Source organism: Camelina sativa, chromosome 12, assembly GCF_030686135.1.
Source record: "Camelina sativa cultivar CO46 ecotype springtype chromosome 12, ASM3068613v1".
NCBI classification, from domain to species: domain Eukaryota; kingdom Viridiplantae; phylum Streptophyta; class Magnoliopsida; order Brassicales; family Brassicaceae; genus Camelina; species Camelina sativa.
This window is the reverse complement of record NC_141891.1, coordinates 38,833,646-38,851,840: the sequence shown is the minus strand read 5'-3', so window position 1 is coordinate 38,851,840 and position 18,195 is coordinate 38,833,646. Positions and strand designations below refer to the sequence as shown.

General features: G+C 42.3%; 2 protein-coding genes, 1 non-coding gene and 1 pseudogene across 3 annotated transcripts; 3 read left to right on the top strand and 1 right to left on the bottom strand.

Annotated features, from left to right (window-relative positions):
• The first annotated feature begins 2,802 nt into the window (after positions 1 to 2,802).
• Positions 2,803 to 5,300, top strand: LOC109128015 (uncharacterized). Its single transcript, XM_087477403.1, has 4 exons — positions 2,803 to 3,028; positions 3,456 to 4,154; positions 4,245 to 4,372; positions 4,452 to 5,300. Exons 1-4 carry the CDS (start codon positions 2,803 to 2,805, stop codon positions 5,298 to 5,300), a joined length of 1,902 nt encoding a protein of 633 aa, XP_087333529.1.
• Positions 5,301 to 11,122: 5,822 nt separating this feature from the next.
• LOC147933322 (small nucleolar RNA R71) lies at positions 11,123 to 11,223 on the bottom strand (annotated as a pseudogene).
• Positions 11,224 to 11,564: 341 nt separating this feature from the next.
• On the top strand, positions 11,565 to 13,839 carry LOC147933321 (uncharacterized). The gene is made up of 3 exons (XM_087477402.1): positions 11,565 to 11,771; positions 11,903 to 12,749; positions 13,823 to 13,839. Exons 1-3 carry the CDS (start codon positions 11,565 to 11,567, stop codon positions 13,837 to 13,839), a joined length of 1,071 nt encoding a protein of 356 aa, XP_087333528.1.
• A 3,663-nt stretch (positions 13,840 to 17,502) lies between these two features.
• LOC147933320 (small nucleolar RNA R71) lies at positions 17,503 to 17,609 on the top strand. The gene has a single exon (XR_015576915.1). It is a non-coding gene; the product is annotated as a small nucleolar RNA R71 (small nucleolar RNA).
• Positions 17,610 to 18,195: the final 586 nt, after the last annotated feature.

Sequence of the window (18,195 nt, the reverse complement as noted above, 5' to 3'; positions counted from 1 at the left end):
TGATGTCTCACCGGTAGAGAGTTTGAGACAATATTTTTTAATTTGCTCTCAGTTTTTAATAATATGTACATTTATATGTCATTATTTTTTTCCAAAAAAGTAAATAACACCCAAAATTAAATATTTGTATAATATTTCTAACTTAATTGTATCCCTTAATTACATTTTCATAAAAATTTTAAATAAATTTTAAGAACTTCTGATTTAAATTGAATGATAATATAAAATTAATATTATAGTAATTTATACAGGTTAAATCTCAATTAATATACAGAAATTTTATATATTCAAATAAAAATAAAAATAATATATTACACAAACAAATTTTAGATTTCAAATAATATTTATTATCGATAAGTATAATAGATTTTATAAATAACAATTATAGTAAAATTATTTAATATTTATTTTACATATGTGTGAGTTGTTATCTAGTATTATTATAGATGCAAACTTAAGTTCTCTTTTCTGAAAAAAAAAAACTTAAATTCTCTTTTAAAATGCGTGTAAAGAAAATTAGGTTTTTATAATGAAATTGTGTGGTCGATCATATTCTTTGATAATTCTAAAAAGGGTTTTGTGCAAAAAACCCTCCAATTAGTTTTTTTTGCAAGATAACCCTCCATATCAAGATATTGCAAGTCAATCCTACAAACTCGAAAGTCACTCGCAATACAACCCTCCCCCGTATTGATGACGTGGCATCCGTCTATACCGTTTAAAAACGTAACAGAAGTCAAACGACACCGTTTTGTTACTCTTGAAAAACGACACAAACTCTAACATCTTCGTTGTTTTAAAGTCTCAAAGAACGAGATTGTGAAGCATAAAATTTGATTTGGGGATTAGGGTTCATCTTTGGGTAACATTTGGGGAAAAGAGAGATTTAGGTTATAGATTTTGATTAGGGTTGAGGATTCTATTATATTTAGGAGTTCAAAGTTTAGTCTTTTGTTTCCCCCTTGATTTTTTTCTCTTTCACAATGTCTGATTCATACTCTTCACCCAACACAAGTCAAGTTGAATATAACGAACCTGAGTATGGGATTCCAACTATTTGTTACTGTGGTGGAAGGCCAAAGCTTGAACCTTCTTTTACAAGGACAAACCCAGGAAGGCTCTTCTACACATGTCAAAATAGAGATGTAAGTTTTTCTATAATGTGGTTATATTTTGTGAATTTGGTTGAGTTATGGTTAAATATTATTTGAATTATGGTTTAAATAAAAATATTTATGTGTAGGATGGAGAATGTCGTATTTGGAAATGGTGGGATGAAGCTATGATGGAAGAACTAAGATCATTGAAGAAAGAAACTCATGGCTGTCCTAGTTTGAATCAAATGCGTCAAATGCTTCAGGTCCAAAGAGATGAGATTGCTCACCTCTATGATCTCCAATCGAAAAATCAGATGATGTTGGATAGCCTTAAGGTGTTGATTGCAAATAAAAGCAATGGAACAACTATGGAGTTGAAGAATGTGTTTGTTGCGGCTTTTAAATTGCTTGCAATGATAATCTATTTGTTTTAGTAGAATAATAAGTAATTGCGGATGGAGATCCTTCAATTTTGATTGTTTTTGAAAGGCTCTTCAACTAGTTTAAGTGTATGGTTTTGTATTTTGATTGTTGGTGTAGAAGAATGTGTTCGTTTGTGAAATTTGGTGTTGACATATATTTTGGTCGTTGACAATGACAAAAACACTGTATTTTTGTGACAATTTTGACAACAAACACAATGCATTAATAAGAAATAAACTCAAGTTTAAAACACACAATGCTTAAAACACACAAAAGTAAGGTTTGTCAAACACAAGTCAACTGAAAATATTCAAAACACACGATGCTTAAAACACACAAAAACACAGACACGATGCCTTAACTCATTTCTTCTTTCCACGTGAAACCTCCATTTTCTTGCGTTCTCTAGCTTGATACAGACTGCTTGGTAATATAGTTTTGTCTCGTGCATCAGTCACAGACCTCCCTACTGTGAGAACTGAAATAAATTCTCTCCTTCCGAAGTGATTCAAGTGTGGAGGAGCTTGACACCGTTTAAAGTTGCGAACTGAATTGAGAGTGTTTGAGTACTAGAATTTTTATTGTATTGCTTCAAGAAAAAATTGTTCGATCCTTCCAAATGACTCCCCCCCTTACATATTTATACAGACAAATTAATTACGCATTAATTGGGTAATTAATTTTACATGATTTTTGCGTCCTAATTAATACGCTTGAATGCGGGAATCTTTGACCGAGCTCGAGCTGCGAGCTAACTGATATGTCACCTCTCCGCTCTCTTCTTTTCTACGGGCCTGATGGGCCGTCCCGAGCTGCATCCTTAGCCCGTGTAATGTGCCCGGCCCAGGCCTTTTGCCTGTTTATCCGAGATGGCGAATCGTGGGTACAACAGTTGCCCCCCAAGTCTCCCGAGCTGATCAGTTCGGGGGACTTCTGATCTCCAACCGAGCAATTTCGGGAAACTGAATATTCCCCATATCTCCACGATTTGATCGTGATAACGATGAGATTTGCCTTCCCGAACAAGCTTCGAGGCCCACCGGGTAGCGTGTAAGCTATAAGAGAGAGGAATAGCGGTTCGAGACCTTTCGCTTCCCCAGGTAATCATTACTAGCCGGTTCCGTGTATAAAGGTAAACTCACCCGACTTCTCCCTTCTACTCTTAATTTTCAGTTTTCTTTTCGTTTTGCTCTGCGATTTCTCTCTCTTCTGTTAGTTTCTTTGCTTTCGCCGGAAATTTCTTCGTTTTTCCTCTACTTTTTACTGATATTACTCGAAAAGCATGTCTCCTCCGAAATCCTCGTCGGGTAAAACTGCGAAACCTTTGATTCCGGGCGTTTATGGTCCCCATCAGCTGTCAATTCTCTCTGCGGAGAATATAGCTGAAATTAGAGGATCCACTGGGATTCCGCCGGAGATCAAGATCAAGTTCCCGGAGGCTCACGAATCCCCGGAGAACCCTCCTCCAGGGTACTGTTGCGCGTTCAAGATATTCTTCTCTGCGTGTGGTCTGTCGTTTCCCCTCCCCGAACTCATCGTAAAGATGATGTTCGAACTGGGCTTTGCTCTCCCCCAGATGTGCCCGAACTTCGTCCGAATTGTTGTGTGCCTTCAAACTCTGGGGGAGGAGTTTAACTACAAACTATCCCTGGCCGACTTTCTTCAAGTGTACACGGTGAAGACATGTTGCACCAAGGGCACGCTCTATGTAAGTCCGCTTTCCGGACTGAAGGTCTATGATGACCTAACCGAGAAGGACGAGAAGTGGCGGAAGTCTTACTTTTTCTTCCCGCTTAACGAACTCACTTTTGGCCACCTCTTGAGTTCGCACGTATCGAAGTGGACTTCGAAAATTGGAAGAATAGTGCTCTTTGTTATGTATAACCGTAATATATATCTTTTCTTGCTTCTCACTCTTTGTCATTCTCTTCTCAGATCACTTCGAGCGCGGATTGCTCTGTCCTACGTTTGCCGAGTTTTTCTCGAGGTTCTGTAGTCAGGAACAGATCGCTTGGGATTCTTTCTCATGTGAAAGGATTAGGGAGTCCTCGGTTAGGCTCAGAGGACGCTCTCTCGTCTGCTCCGACCCTATAAGCACTTCGGAGATGAACTATCGAGAAGAAAGAGCGTGCCGGGCTGCTGAGAAGGAGGCGAAGCTAAACATGGCTGCGGCCCTTGCTGAGGGCAAAGCTCGCCTTCCTACCAAGAAGTCCAGTTCGTCCGTCCCTGAGGTCGACGAGACTCCTGAGTTCCTTGATGGCCCTTCCGAGCCTCTCACAAACGCCTCCGGACCTTCGACTAGTCCGACCAAATCCCCCGTGATTGTCCTAGTTGATTCTAGTGATGAGCCACGGGAGATTGCAGCTCCCCCTCAATCTACAAGGAAGTCTTCCGGAGAAGTCAGCTCTCAGCGCGCCGACTCATCTAAGAAACGGAAGGAGCCAGAGACTTCCTCGTCTTCTCGCGAGAAGAGTCGAGCTCGGACTGGTTCATCGGGGGACGACCGAAGTAGGTCTGTCTTGAAAGATGGGGGTCCCTCCTCGGAGAGGAGATCTAAGGAGGTTCCCCCTTTGAAAGAGATCGGGGACTCCTCTGGGAGGTTGCCTTCAAAGGAACAGCGTCCTTCCTCCCGACGTAACGATAACCCAAAGTGTTGTTTTTTTTTTTGCTTTGAAAAAATTTTAGATTGTTACCGAGTAAAATAACACTGCTTAAATATCTCAGCTCCCCCTACCTCCCCAACTGATCTGATGAGGAGCTACACGCAACCAGGAGTCCGGATCCCGGCGTTCGCCGATATGTCCGAGACTAACCGTGTGAACTTCTTCTGCTTCACAAATAAGATTGGCGAGGTTAGTAGTAAATATCACTCCGGAATTCGCTCTATTTTGTTACCATCCTTCCCGTTTTTAACAAGTTAAACTTTTCCAGCTGATGATCGAGTTTAACTCCTCGGTAGCGTCCTACGAGGACCAGCTGTTCGCCTCCCCCTCGTCTTCCGAAGTGTGCCTTCTTGAAGAGAGGATTGCTGACCTGGAAGCTGAGGTAAAGGAGTATGCCAAGCTGGAGGCTGAGAACGCTAGCACCGTGGCGAAAGCCGAGCAAATCCGAGCTCGGATGAAAAAAGCCGAGATAAAGGTACTGGACCTCGGGGTTGCTAACGAGGACCTCCGAGACAAACTGAAGAAGGCAGGGGACCTTTACTTCAAGGCGGCAGAGGACGCGAAGGCGGCAAAGAACAGGTTTCACGAGATCGAGCTCCGCAACCAGCTACTCGAGGCTGGCAACAGCTGCGAGATTGAGAGGGTGCGGAGAGAAGAGAGGCAGGCAATGAGGCGAACTCTCCGTCCATTGGTCGAGGAGGTGAAGGTCACTTTCGAAGAGAGGGAGAAGCTGGCCCCGGCCAAGATCCGAGCCGCTGAGATCAGGGCTAACCGGATGCTGATCGAGGAGATCTTGAGGGGAGAAATCCGAGACATGGAAGCTGAGCTCGGACTTCTGAAAGCCGACGAGGAAGAGGCCGACGAAAAGGTTTCGAAGGTAACTCCCCGTGACTTCGACCTCTCTGGATTTTCAGACCTTTTGGCGGATACGCCCGATCTTTTGTGCAGCGAACACCCTTTGAGCGTTACAATCGACGAGTCCGGCACTAATCTCGGGCAAATGTTGAATCAAGGAATGGATGACTTTCTGGCGAACACCAAGTCGGTAGGAGAGCTTGCAGAGATGGGACTGGCCCTTTCCAAAGCGGCGTCGGACCCCGCTCCCCGAACTCAATAGTTTTTACCCTGGGGTTGTTTTGGCAAAAGTTGCCCCCCGTTTGTTTTTTGTTTGAACTTATTCCGGAGCTTTTTGGTCGCGGTGACCACTCCGTATTCGCATATTTTGAAACAAAGAATTTTCACCTTCTGCGAACTCAATTCCCACAACTCTTAGTTTAACTTAGAATGAGATAGAATGCGAAGTACACAACTTTGTTTTTAACTTGCAAGAATTTGTACGAAGTGAGGACTTCGGTTTTAATCAGAAGTTGCGAAATTAAACCTCAACTTTAATTTGATAAATAAAGCTGAATGCGAAGCGTGTACCTCGGCTTAAGTTAGAGTTTGCGAAATTAAACCTCAGCTTTAATATTGATAAACAAAGCTGGGTACGAAGCGAATACTTCGGTTTAAGGGTAAAATTGAACCTCAACTTTTAGTTTGATAAATGAAGCTGAGTACGAAGTGAATACTTCGGTTTAGAGAACAACTTTAATTTGACAAGTAAAGCTGGGTACGAAGTGAAAACTTCGGTTTAGGATTTGCGAGGATGGACCTCGGCTTAAAAATGATATGTGCGAAGTCAGACTTCCGCGTTTTTTTTTTTTTTTTTTTTTTTGAACCCTTATTAATAAATAAGTTTAAGAAAACTTTAGATTTTATTAATATGGATAACTGGACCCGAAATGGACTGCCTACGTACCCTTATCGGGATCAAGCTAAACGTAGTTCGATACAAATATAATTAACTGTAAAAGTGTTTAAGGTGTAAAGAGTTCCAGGACCTCGGAACTGGTTTTCCCTCAGAATCCTCGAGCTGATAAACTCCGTTTCGGACTTTGCGAGTAATTCTGTACGGTCCTTCCCAGTTGATTCCCAGCTTCCCTACGTTGAGTTCCTCGGTGTTCTCTTAGACCTTTCGGAGGACTAGATCACCAACTGCCAAGGGCCTGCCTCGGATTTTGGAGTTATAGTACCGGGCTACTGCGTTCTGGTAATTCTGGATCCAAACTAAGGCCTGGTCCCGACGCTCATTGATTGTATCGAGGGTATCCTGTAGAAATTCCTCATTCTCCCCAGCTCAGAGTGGATTTAGCAAAGTACGGACTCCAGGAACCTCTATGTCAGTTGGGACTACGGCATCAACTCCGTAAACAAGGGAAAAAGGTGTTTCATTAGTGGCCCGACGAGGTGTTGTTCGGATAGCCCAAAGAACGCCCTGCAGTTCATCCGGCCAGCGTCCTTTGCGAGAATCGAGCCGTTTCTTCAAGTTGGCCAGTATGACCTTATTCATCGCCTCGGCTTGTCCATTACCTTGTGGGTAACGGGGAGTTGACTTATTGAGTCGAATCTTCCATTTTGCGCAAAATCCTTCGAACTGCGAAGAGATGAACTGTGGACCATTGTCGGTGATTATTTCGTGAGGGACACCGTAGCGATAGATTATGCTTTTAAGCACGAACTGCTCCACTTCTTCACTCGTTACTTTCGCATAGGCCGCTGCTTCTACCCACTTAGAGAAATAGTCAGTAAGAGCGAGCATGTACTGAACTCCTCCTGGTCCCCGATGTAAAGGGCCAATGATATCCATGGACCACCTCATGAATGGGTAAGGTGCGGACACCGATGACAGGAGCTCGGTAGGATGATGGATTGACGGGGCATGCTTTTTACATTTCTCACAGGTCCGAGAATAGTTTTCGCAGTCCGTGACCATAGTAGGCCAAAAATATCCTTGCCTTTTGATCTTGAAAGCCAACGTCCGTCTTCCGGAGTGATTTCCATTGGGGCCGTCGTGAACTGCTCGCATTAGCATCGCGGGCTCTTTACCAGCAACACATGTGAGATAGGGACCAAATACACTTCGGCGTAGGAGTACTCCGTTGTGGATGCAATACCGTGCACTGACAATTTTGAGTTTCCTGGCTGCCCACTTGTCAGCTGGGAGTTCCCCTTTTTCCAAGTAAGCCCAGATCGGACTCCGCCAATCTCCTGCCACCCAATTGTTAGTGTTCGCACTGCTCGAGGTGGAATGCAGGATAACAGCTTGGTCGTGAACCGGCGAGCTTGGTGATTCCAGAGTTTGACTTGCGTCTTGCTCGACCAGAGACGGATGTATATCCATTGGAGTAGGCATGACGGGAATTGGCTCCTCCTGTGGCAAAGAGTCCGGAGCCTGCTTGCGAGCTGCCTCCTCAGCGGCCAACTGTTTTTTCATTGCTCGGGTGACCACGTTCGAGCTCTCCAGTGGATGCTTGGAAACTCGATGACTTCAACAGGGATAATTCTTGTCATTGCGGGATCCGAAGTGGACGCTAAAGCTGCTAAAGCGTCTGCCGCGGAGTTTTCACTTCGTGGGATCTTAGTGATTTCAAAATCCTCAAACTTAGTTACTAATTCCCGAGCTGCGGACAAATAAGCCTCCATACGACCGTCCTTTGTCTCGTACTCCCCCAAGAACTGGTTGGTGACCAGCTGCAAATCGCAGAAAGCTTGGAGTTTTCGGACACCAATCCCTACTGCGAGGCGCAAACCAACGAGGAATGACTCATATTCGGCTTCGTTGTTTGACGCACTGAAAGCCAAGCGGAACGACTGCTCGATTACTTCCCCAGTAGGAGAAGTGAGACGGACCCCTATTCCTGCTTCCGATTTGGAAGATGCTCCATCCACATACAACGTCCATGGGGCCTCAACATTGTCACTGGCCGAAGAGGCTAGTGGGAGTTCGATCAGGAAATCTGCCAGCACCTGCGCTTTAGCACAGGTTCGAGTCCGGAACTCGATATCATATTCACTCAACTCGACAGACCATTTAGCTAATCTCCCAGACTGGCTCGGACTATGCAACACCGTCCGAAGTGGTTGCGTCGTTAGGATTACGATTGTATGGGACTGAAAGTAAGATCGCAGTTTTCTTGCCGAAGTAACGACCGCCAAAGCCAATTTTTCCATCATAGGATATCTGGACTCTGCCCCAGTAAACGACTTACTGACATAGAAAATTGGTCGCTGCTCCTCCCTTTCTTCCCGAACCAAGACTCCGCTTACTGCACTGTCCGAGACAGCTACGTAAAGGAAAAGTGGCTCTCCGAGCTCGGGCTTAGCCAAGACCGGCGGTTCAGATAGATAAGCTTTCAGCTGAGAGAAAGCCTCTTCGCACTTCGCATCCCAGAGGAAGTTCTTCCCCCCTTTCCTCAACAACTGGTAGAACGGGAGGCACTTGTCTGTAGATCGAGAGATGAAGCGGTTGAGGGCTGCGGTCCGTTCGTTAAGACGTTGTACTTCGCGTAAAGTCCTAGGAGAACTCATAGACAAAAAAGCGTTGATCTGCCTCGGGTTTGCCTCAATTCCTCTTTCTGTGACGATGTATCCCAGAAACTCCCCGGATGGGACTGCAAAGGTGCATTTTGTGGGGTTAAGGTTCATCCCGAACTGGTTCAGGATGTCGAAGCAAACTTTGAGATCTGCGAGGTGCGAGCTTGCTTCCATAGACTTCACCAACATGTCGTCAATGTAAACTTCCATGGTTTTTCCAAGCTGTTGCTCGAACATTCGGTTTACAAGTCTCTGGTAAGTTGCTCCGGCGTTCTTCAACCCGAAAGGCATCACTTTGTAACAGTAAATCCCGCGGTCCGTAATGAATGCGGTCTTTTCCTGGTCATCTGGGTTCATCAGGATTTGATTGTAACCGGAGAAAGCGTCCATGAAAGACATCAGCTCGTGGCCTGAAGTGGACTGATATATCATGGTTTTTACGGTTTTTAACCATGATATAAGTGTGCTTTTTGAGTCTTTTGATTTGTTTCTAGGTTATTTTTGAGTCTTTACAGGTTATCTAGGAATTTGGCACGGATGGAGCAATATGGAACAATTTGGATCATTTTGGAGCATTTTACAGAAGGAAATCAATTTGGAGTCGGATCAGAGACCGAGCATCGATCGACACCACTTAAAGGGAATCGATCGACACTAGTGTTTACCCGACGAGAGAACAACAAATTTGGAAGTTCTACAAATTTGCCCAAAGTCTTCTATATTTGCAACATAAGCCCCTGGACGTATTTTAGGATGTATATATATTGTTTTTGGGTTTTAGAAACCCTTAAGTTATTTTCTAGCAGTTTTTGAGAGAAGGATATTGAGAGCTTTTGGGAGAGATAGATCTGAGTTCTTTGTAGAGAGAAGATTTCTTGAACTCCCTATTTTACTTTTAATATCTATTGCATGTTATTCAGAATTATGATTTGTTCTTCATTAAACATGTCTGAGTAATTTGCTTGTTAGGTTTAGGGTTTTTCATAGGGTTTTTATGATTTATTAGATCTGAGATTTTTAGGGTTCTTAATCTTTTATGATCTTCATCCTTGGTTGTTCTTCACAATAATTCTTGATTGATCACCTAGAATTGTTATCTTAGGGAAATAAATTGATATGAGAATATAATTGTTTTCCTGATTAAACCATTGATGAGCAGAATTGTTTATTCCAAAGAGATTTGAATTAATAATTCTGTGAACTTATCTAAACCTGTTTTTAAAGCTGATTTATTACTTAGAATTTTACAAAGAGATTTGGATTTTCTAGTTTTAAATTTAGATATTATTTGCAGTGATAACTGATTTAATTTACCCAAAAGTTTAGAGTTCTAGATCTGATCTTTATTGCTTGAACCTTAATTAATTTATCTGATTTAATATTTCATAATTTCCTGAGAAATTCTCTAGGCTTAGCTCTTTTGATTTTCTGAATTCACAACACTTTTATTTAAATATTTGCATTGCTTTATTTTAATTCAATTTAACTTGTTTAGCGTAATTTACAAAACTTTACAATCTATTGTGTTTGATCTTGAGTCTCTGTGGATTCGACCCCTAAGTACTGCAGTGATCTCTTGTTTGGGAGAGTAGCTCTAGGGATTAATTTGAGCTTATCAAATTTTGGCGCCGTTGCCGGGGATTCTCTGATCTACCATTAGATTTAAGTTTTTAATTTCGTCTAAACTTTACTTTTTATTTTCTACTTACACGTTTTTGTTTTTCTTCTCTTTGGTGTTTCAGGTGCATGCCTCCTAAACCTCACACAAGGAACAACAAGTCTGGTCCTACTGTGAATTTGTCAAACAAAGAGTTGGGAAAGCTTGAACGTGAGAACAGAAAGGCAGCTAAATCTCTGAAGATGGTTAATACAATCATTCTGATGCGTGATGAGGCTGGTGTTTTGAGGGATCAAGAGGGCCACTTGCGCAATGAGCATGGCCAAAAGCTTGATGCAGAAGGAAACGTGATTCCTGAACCTGTTGTCAACGAGCAGGCTGTTGTGAACCAGCAAGGTGGTGTCGTTGATGATCCGGACCTTGGTGTCGATCGACACCAACCAGGTGGCATCGATCCACCTGCAGACGTGCGTGGAGCTGCCAACCACGTACAGAACCCTGTTCGACGACAGGAGAACAACCAGGATCTGATCAGGACCATTGCTGACTACAATAGGGCTGATCTGGTGTATGAGAACCGGTCTGCTATTGTTCCTCCCCCTTTTCAGAGGAATGATTTTGAGTTGAAACCTGCATACTTTCAACTAGTTGGGCAGAGACCTTTCTCTGCTTTGCCCAATGAGAAGCCCTTGGATCACATTGAGCATTTTGAGGATCTGGTGACTAGCATCAAGGCTAATGGTGTAACTGAGGACTACATCTTCTGCAAACTCTTCCCTTACTCACTTGCAGGAGAGGCATCTCAATGGTTGAAACAGCTGCCTGCTGGATCATTGACAAGCTGGCGTGATGTCAAGGTGGCCTTCCTCAACCACTTCTATGATGATGCAATGTCAGATGAGTTGAGAATCAAGCTGTCTTCCTTCAAGCAGAGACCAGATGAAGCTTTCAAAGCAGCTTGGGTGAGATTCAAGGCTTACCAAAGGGACTGTCCACACCATGGTTTCTCAAGAGTTCAATTGCTAAGTATCTTCTTCAGAGGGTGTGACTGGGAGTATCAGTTGGCTTTAGATGCTGCAAGTCATGGGAATTTCAAGACAAGATTGCCAGTAGATGCTGAATTATTGATTGAGAACTTAGCTGCTAGCAATAGTACTAAGAGAGCAGATGCTGAAAGGAAGCAATTACATGGAGGATATGACTCACACCAGTTAGCTTCTGTTAATGCTAAGCTGGATTCTTTGCATAATCTCCTTGTGGGTAAGAAATCTGTTCATTTTGCTGCTGAAGTTGAGACATATGAGCCAGAACCTGATCAAGGAAATTATGAGGAAGAAGAGGTAAACTATGTCTATGGGAATCAGGGGCAGAGGTTTGGAAATCAGCAAGGTAGTAGGCCTTATAGTGGAAACAGTCAGCGCAGTAACTTTCAGGGAAATTCTTCTGGTTTCACACCCAAACCTGAATATCAGAAGCAGCAACAAAACAGTGGATTCACAAGGACTTATGGCAACAACTCATATCAGTCTCCACCTCCTAAGTCAGCTGAAACTAGTAAGATGGAAGCTATGCTTGAGCAGCTTTTGCAAGGCCAAGAACAAATGACAGTGACTTTCAATGGGAAGCTGGATAATGTCTACACTGATCTTAATGGGAAGTTTGAAGCTTTGAACATCCATGTCAAGAAGCTGGAAAGTCAGGTTGCGCAGACTGCTGGGTCTGTGAAAAGGCAAGAAGGTTATCTCCCTTCAAGAACTGAATCAAATCCTAAACATTCTTGCAATGCAGTGACTTTGAGAAGTGGCAAACAACTCCATCCTATACCCCAGAAGAATCAAACTGATGATCTACAGGAGCTGATTGATATAGACGATGAAGAGGATGTTTTTGCCGAGCCAGTATCGACCGACACACATGGGCATCGGTCGACACCCAAACCATGCGAAGTTTCGGACAAAATCCCAGAACAAAGCGTCGATCGACACCAACTAGGTGGCATCGATCGACACCAACCACGGACAGAAAATGCGAATGTGAAGTCTTCTACTCCAGTTGCAGAAAGAGTTTACACACCTAAGGTTCCATTCCCCAAGAATCCAAGGAAGTCTAAACAAGAGCTAGATGATGCCAAGTGCAAAGCTATGATGGATAAGCTTATTCTTGAGTTGCCTTTGGTTGATGCTGTTAAGACTTCTCCAATGCTTAGGAGATATGTCAAGAGGATGGTAACCAAAGATTTTAATGCTGAGCAAGGAGTTATGATGATATCAGCCCAAGTCAGTGCCATCATTCAGAACAAGATCCCAGAAAAACTTCCTGATCCAGGGAGCTTTGTTCTTGATTGCACTATCTTCACTGACAGATTTGCTAGATCTTTGTGTGATCTTGGTTCTAGTGTCAATCTTATGCCAAGATCAGTAGCACTCAGCCTGGGAATGACATATTTCCAGCCTACTAAGCTCACTCTCATCCTTGCTGACCGGTCTGTTCGCATTCCAGATGGTGTTCTTGAAGATGTTCCAATTAAGATTGGTGAGTGCTTGATACCTGATATGCTCAAATTTAACCCTGAGCTACTCTCTCAAATTAAGAGATCAATTGTAGTACTTAGGGATCGAATCCACAAGAACTCTAGATTCACACAATAGATTTAATAACCTTTTAATTATGCTAAACAGAAATTGTAATTTAAACAGCAATGCAAAACAGAAAATAAAAGAGTTGTAAAATTCAGAAGGAATAAACGCTAGGCCTAGGGAAATTCTCAGGAAATCATGGAAAATCAGATCAATTAATTAAGTAAGCAGGATTCAACAATTAAGCACCGTTCTTGAACTCTAAACACAATTATAAAATAAATCAGTTCTCACTGCAAATATTATCTAAGTTTTAAAACCTAAAAATCCAAATCTCTTTGCAAAATTCAAGTTAAAAACCAGCAATAAAATCAGGTTTAGATAAGTTCACAAAATTACTAAATCAAATCTCTTTGCAAGAAGTAATTTTGTTCACCAAAGGTTTTTGTCAGGAAAATCAATTATATTCTCATATCAATCAATAATCCTAAGATCTAAATCCAGATGACTAATCAAAGATCTAGCATTAAAAACAACCTATGGTGAAGAACAAGAAAGATAATGAATCCTAAATTAACAGATCTAACAATCCATGAAATCCCTAATGAGAAACCCTAAACCTAACAAGCAGATCTACTCAGACATAATCAATGAAACACAAAACATCTTCTGAATAAATTGCATTAAGAAAGAGATTAAAGAAGAAGTAAAGGAGTTCTGAATCTTCTCTGAAGGAGTCTTGATTCTTCTCTCCAAAAACTCTCAAAAATCTCTCACAGGGTTTTGCTCTCAAAAGTTGCAGGGAAAAATAAAGCTTAGGTCTAAACAATGACCATAAAAATCCTATTTATACTCCTAAACACGGCCAGGGACCAATGATGCAAATATGGAAGACTTTGGGGCAACTTTGTAAATCTTCAAAACTTGTGGGAAAACTTCCAATTCTGACTTTGGCCTAGCATCGATCGATGCACATACTGTGTCGATCGATGCACTCTCTAAATTTCATCTCCCAACTTCATATCTCAGCCTCAATGCTTGATTAAGCTCTAAATCCTCCAATTTAGCTCCATTAAGCTCCCATTCATGCTAAATCCTATAAAAGACTCAAAAAGACTCTAAAACACCAAAAAGACTCTATAATTAAGACTTATATCATGGCTAAAAACACCTAAAAACCATGATATATCAACTCCCCCAGACTTAGCCTTTGCTTGCCCTCAAGCAAAACATAAACTTCATCTGTGAAAGAGGTTTGAAAACACAGGAACTCATTTTCTTTTTAAAGTAATGTCATGATCATCCAAACCTTAATCCACATGCTTAGCAGATAAATCCAAATCGAACCACCATGTACTTCTCCGTTGACTTTCATAGCATCCCAAATTCAAACCAAATTCCACTACTTCCTCCATTAAGCTTTCATCGGGAGTCTCATCAATTTGATCAATATCAAGAACCTTCTAGACTCATTCCCGTACTATACCATAACAAGCAAGACATATCTTTTACCACATTTAGTACTCTTTCTCTCCCCCAGACTTATTCTTTTTCATCTTCCTCAGAGCTTTGCTTTGTTTCTTTTTTTTTTTTTTTTTTTCTTCTCAAAGTTGTAGGCGAATAATGGGGTCATCGGTAATTTACCTACCCCTCGCTTCCAAGCTTTGTATGATCATTTGACTTAAGAGTAGAATAATGAGGTCACAGGTAATTTACCTACCTCTCTAAACTGATCAAAATCATCTCATCTTTTATTCTTTTTTTTTTTTAACAAAGCTCTCAGGATTTTTTTTAACTTGAACAAGGGAGAGGAGTACCATTTTCTTTCTGAAGTCTTACTTGTCAGGTATGAACAAGGAGTCAAGCTCTATGAAAATCAATCTCCTTGATGAGGTAAAAAGAAAGTACAGAAGTTACCTCAAGCTTTTATGGATTCTGTTGGAAATTTGGATGTTTCTGGTGCAATGGTCAGCCATTGGATTTTTCATTAGTCGGATTTGTGGATTCAATCTGCAGCATTAATCAACCAAGGCAGTACACTAAAAAGAAAAGTCATAGTTCCCAACAAAATTTTGACTCAATAAAACCATTTTTTTTTTTTTTTTTTTTTTTTTTTCAAAAACAAAAACGTAGTTAGTAACTGCCTCCCCCAGACTTAAACAACACTGTCCCCAGTGTTATCAAGTAAGAGTTTGGCGAATAAAAATAAAAATAAAAATAATTCAAAAGAACAAGGAAAAATAAAAACCTACCAGTGGGTTGCCTCCCACTAAGCGCTTGTTTTCAGTCATTAGCTTGACTGTGTCGGATCTCAGGCATCCGGTGGATCAGAACATTGCAGTGAATGCTTCTGAGAGGATGTCCTCTTCATCCAAGGTGGTGTATAAGCTGTAGCTACATGAGGTTTGCCAAGGATGTGAGGAACAGGACCAGGGCGAGATTTAGGTATGGGTGGCTTTCTTTTAAGTCCTGCAAAATCATCAACAGAAGAAACAAGCGCACTACGATAATCTCGCGGCTTGGTTAACTGCACAACAGTTTTTGTTCCTTTGAAATTCTTATTGATGATAGGAGAAGGTTTGGGTGAAGAAGATGCATACCTTGGCCTTACCTGTGGCTTCTGAACTGTGGAATGGTGAGACTTCAGCTTTACAACTGGTCTAGGACTTGCAGTTAAGGATCCAACACGAGAATCTGTAGTTGTGGACAAGTCCGAGCCGTCTCTGGAAGGAGTGTCGATCGATGCAACAGCTGCATCGATCGATGCTCGGTCTGCAATTCGTGTTTCTTCAACTTTTTTGCAGCTTTCCTCAGCAATATGTGTTTCCATCACAAAAACGTCATCTTCCAGAGACTTGTCATGCATTAGAACCTCATCATGGTCTCTGGTACTGATTAGATGATCTCCACTCCAATCTTCAAGCTTAGCAGCTTGCTTAGTCAATTTCTCAACAGGCTCCAACTCTTTGACACACCCAGCAGTAATGTCTTCTTGAAGCTCTATGATCAGATTGTCATCAGAAACAACCTCTACAGAAAATGTCTGACCATCAATGGTGGGAACCCTTCTCAGCTTGTCCATCTCAAAGTTCATAACCAAATCTTCTACATTCAGAGCTATGTGTCCTTTCTTAACATCAATGATGGCACCAGCTGAAGCCAAGAAAGAGCGTCCTAAGATGAGAGGATCATTAGGCTCTTGGTCATATTTCAGCACCACAAAGTCAGTGGGAATCATGCAATCTCCAATCCTGATTGGAACATCTTCTAAGACACCTTCAGGAATCCTTCTAGATCGATCAGCTAAGATAAGAGAGATCTTAGTTGGCTTGAAATCTGTCATCCCAAGTCTCACAGCAACAGAATGTGGCATCAAGTTAATACTAGAGCCAAGATCACATAGAGAGTGAGGAAACCTTCCTGTGGAGATAGAGCAATCAAGTACAAAACTTCCAGGATCTGGTAACTTCTCTGCAATCCTACTCTGAATCACTGCACTTACTTCCTTAGAGACAACCACCTCCTGCTTCTTATCCTTCTTCCTCTGTGGAGGCTGCTTCAACAGAATTGAACTGACATCCTTTGTAAGCAGTGCTCCTTCCTCAGGACTCAAACCATTGGTGACCATCCTCTTCACATATCTCTTAATACTAGGAGAAAACTTGACAGCATCAATCAAAGGCATCTCAATCATTACCTTATCCATCATAGCTTTGCATCTAGCTTCTTCAATCTCCTGCTTAGACCTCCTAGGCTTAGGAAAAGGAACCTTAGGCTTGTAGGCTTGCTCTGAATCGGATGGTTGAACTGGAACAGAAACCGTAGCTGTCTGTGGGGGGTGTCGATCGATGCTGACATTGTGTCGATCGACACTTGGTGATGATTGCATCGATCGATGCTCCTGTGTAGTGTCGATCGATGCAACATCTGCTCTCGGATGGTTGTCTTCTTCCTTCACCAAAATCGCATTACAAGCATGCTTGGAGTTCTCAGTTCTTCTAGAAAGAAGTTCCTCTTGTCTTTTAACAGACCCAGCAGTCTGAATCACTTGATTTTCCAGCTTCTTGACATGAGTGTTTAATGCATCAAACTTCCCAGTCAGTTCATTGTAGACATTATCAATCTTCCCATTGAATGTCACTGTCAACTGCTCTTGTCCTTGAAGAATTTGATCAAGCATGGCCTCCATTCGACTCTCAGAAGTCTGTGGAGGTGGAGACTGATAAGAAGAATTACCATAGGTCCTTGTAAAGCCGGTGTTCTGTTGTTGCTTCTGGTAGTCTGGCTTAGGCATGTAGCCTGTAGAGTTCCCACTGTAAGGTCTATTGCTTTGTTGATTTCCAAACTTCTGACCCTGATATCCAGCTCCATACACATAGTTGACATCTTCTTCTGTTGTCTCTGGCTTTGGCTCAAATGTCTCAACATCTTCAGCAAAATGAACAGACTTCTTTCCCATAAGAAGATTGTGCACTGTATCCAACTTAGCATTCACCGTAGCAAACTGATTTGAATCATGCCCTTCATGTGCTCTTTTCCGCTCTAAGTCTGCATTCTTGGTACTGTTGCTTGATGCTAGCCTTTCTATCAACTTCTCAGCATCATCTGGGTACCTTGTCTTGAAGTTCCCATCACTAGCAGCATCCAAAGCCATCTGATACCTCCAGTCAATCCCGCTAAAGAAAATACTGATCAATTGCACCTCTGAAAACCCATGATGTGGACAGTCCCTCTGGTATGCTTTGAATCTTACCCAAGCAGCTTTGTAAGATTCAGCAGATCCTTGTCTAAAGGTGGAAATCTTGATCCTCAGCTCATCAGACTTCGCATCATCATAGAAATAGTTCAAGAACGCCACCTTGATGTCATGCCAGGTTGTTAGGGATCCTGGTTTCAGCTGCCTTAGCCAATGAGAAGCTTCCCCAGCAAGAGAGTAGGGGAAAAGCTTGCAGTAGAGGTAGTCTTCAGTGACTCCATTAGCCTTGATGCTAGTGACAATGTCCTCAAAGTGTTCAATGTGATCTAGAGGCTTCTCATTTGGCAGGTTCTGGAATGGCCTCTGTCCAACAAGAGCGAAGTAGGCAGGCTTCAACTCAAAGTCATTCCTTGGGAATGGAGGAGGGACAATTGCGGAGCGGTTCTCATAGAATAAGTCTGGTCTGTTGAAGTCCGCAAGAGTCTTGACAAGCTCTCCATTGTTGTCCCGTCTAGGCTGAACAATCTGCTGGTCATTGCCACCCAAATCTGCACCATTCGCACCGGCTCCGGCATTGCGTCGACCGATGCCAGCATTGCATCGATCGATGCCGTCCTGGTTGCGTCGATCGACGCCATCGTTGCGTCGCTCGACACCATGTGCATTGCCATCGGCCACGACGAGTTCTTCTTGAATAACCTGGCCT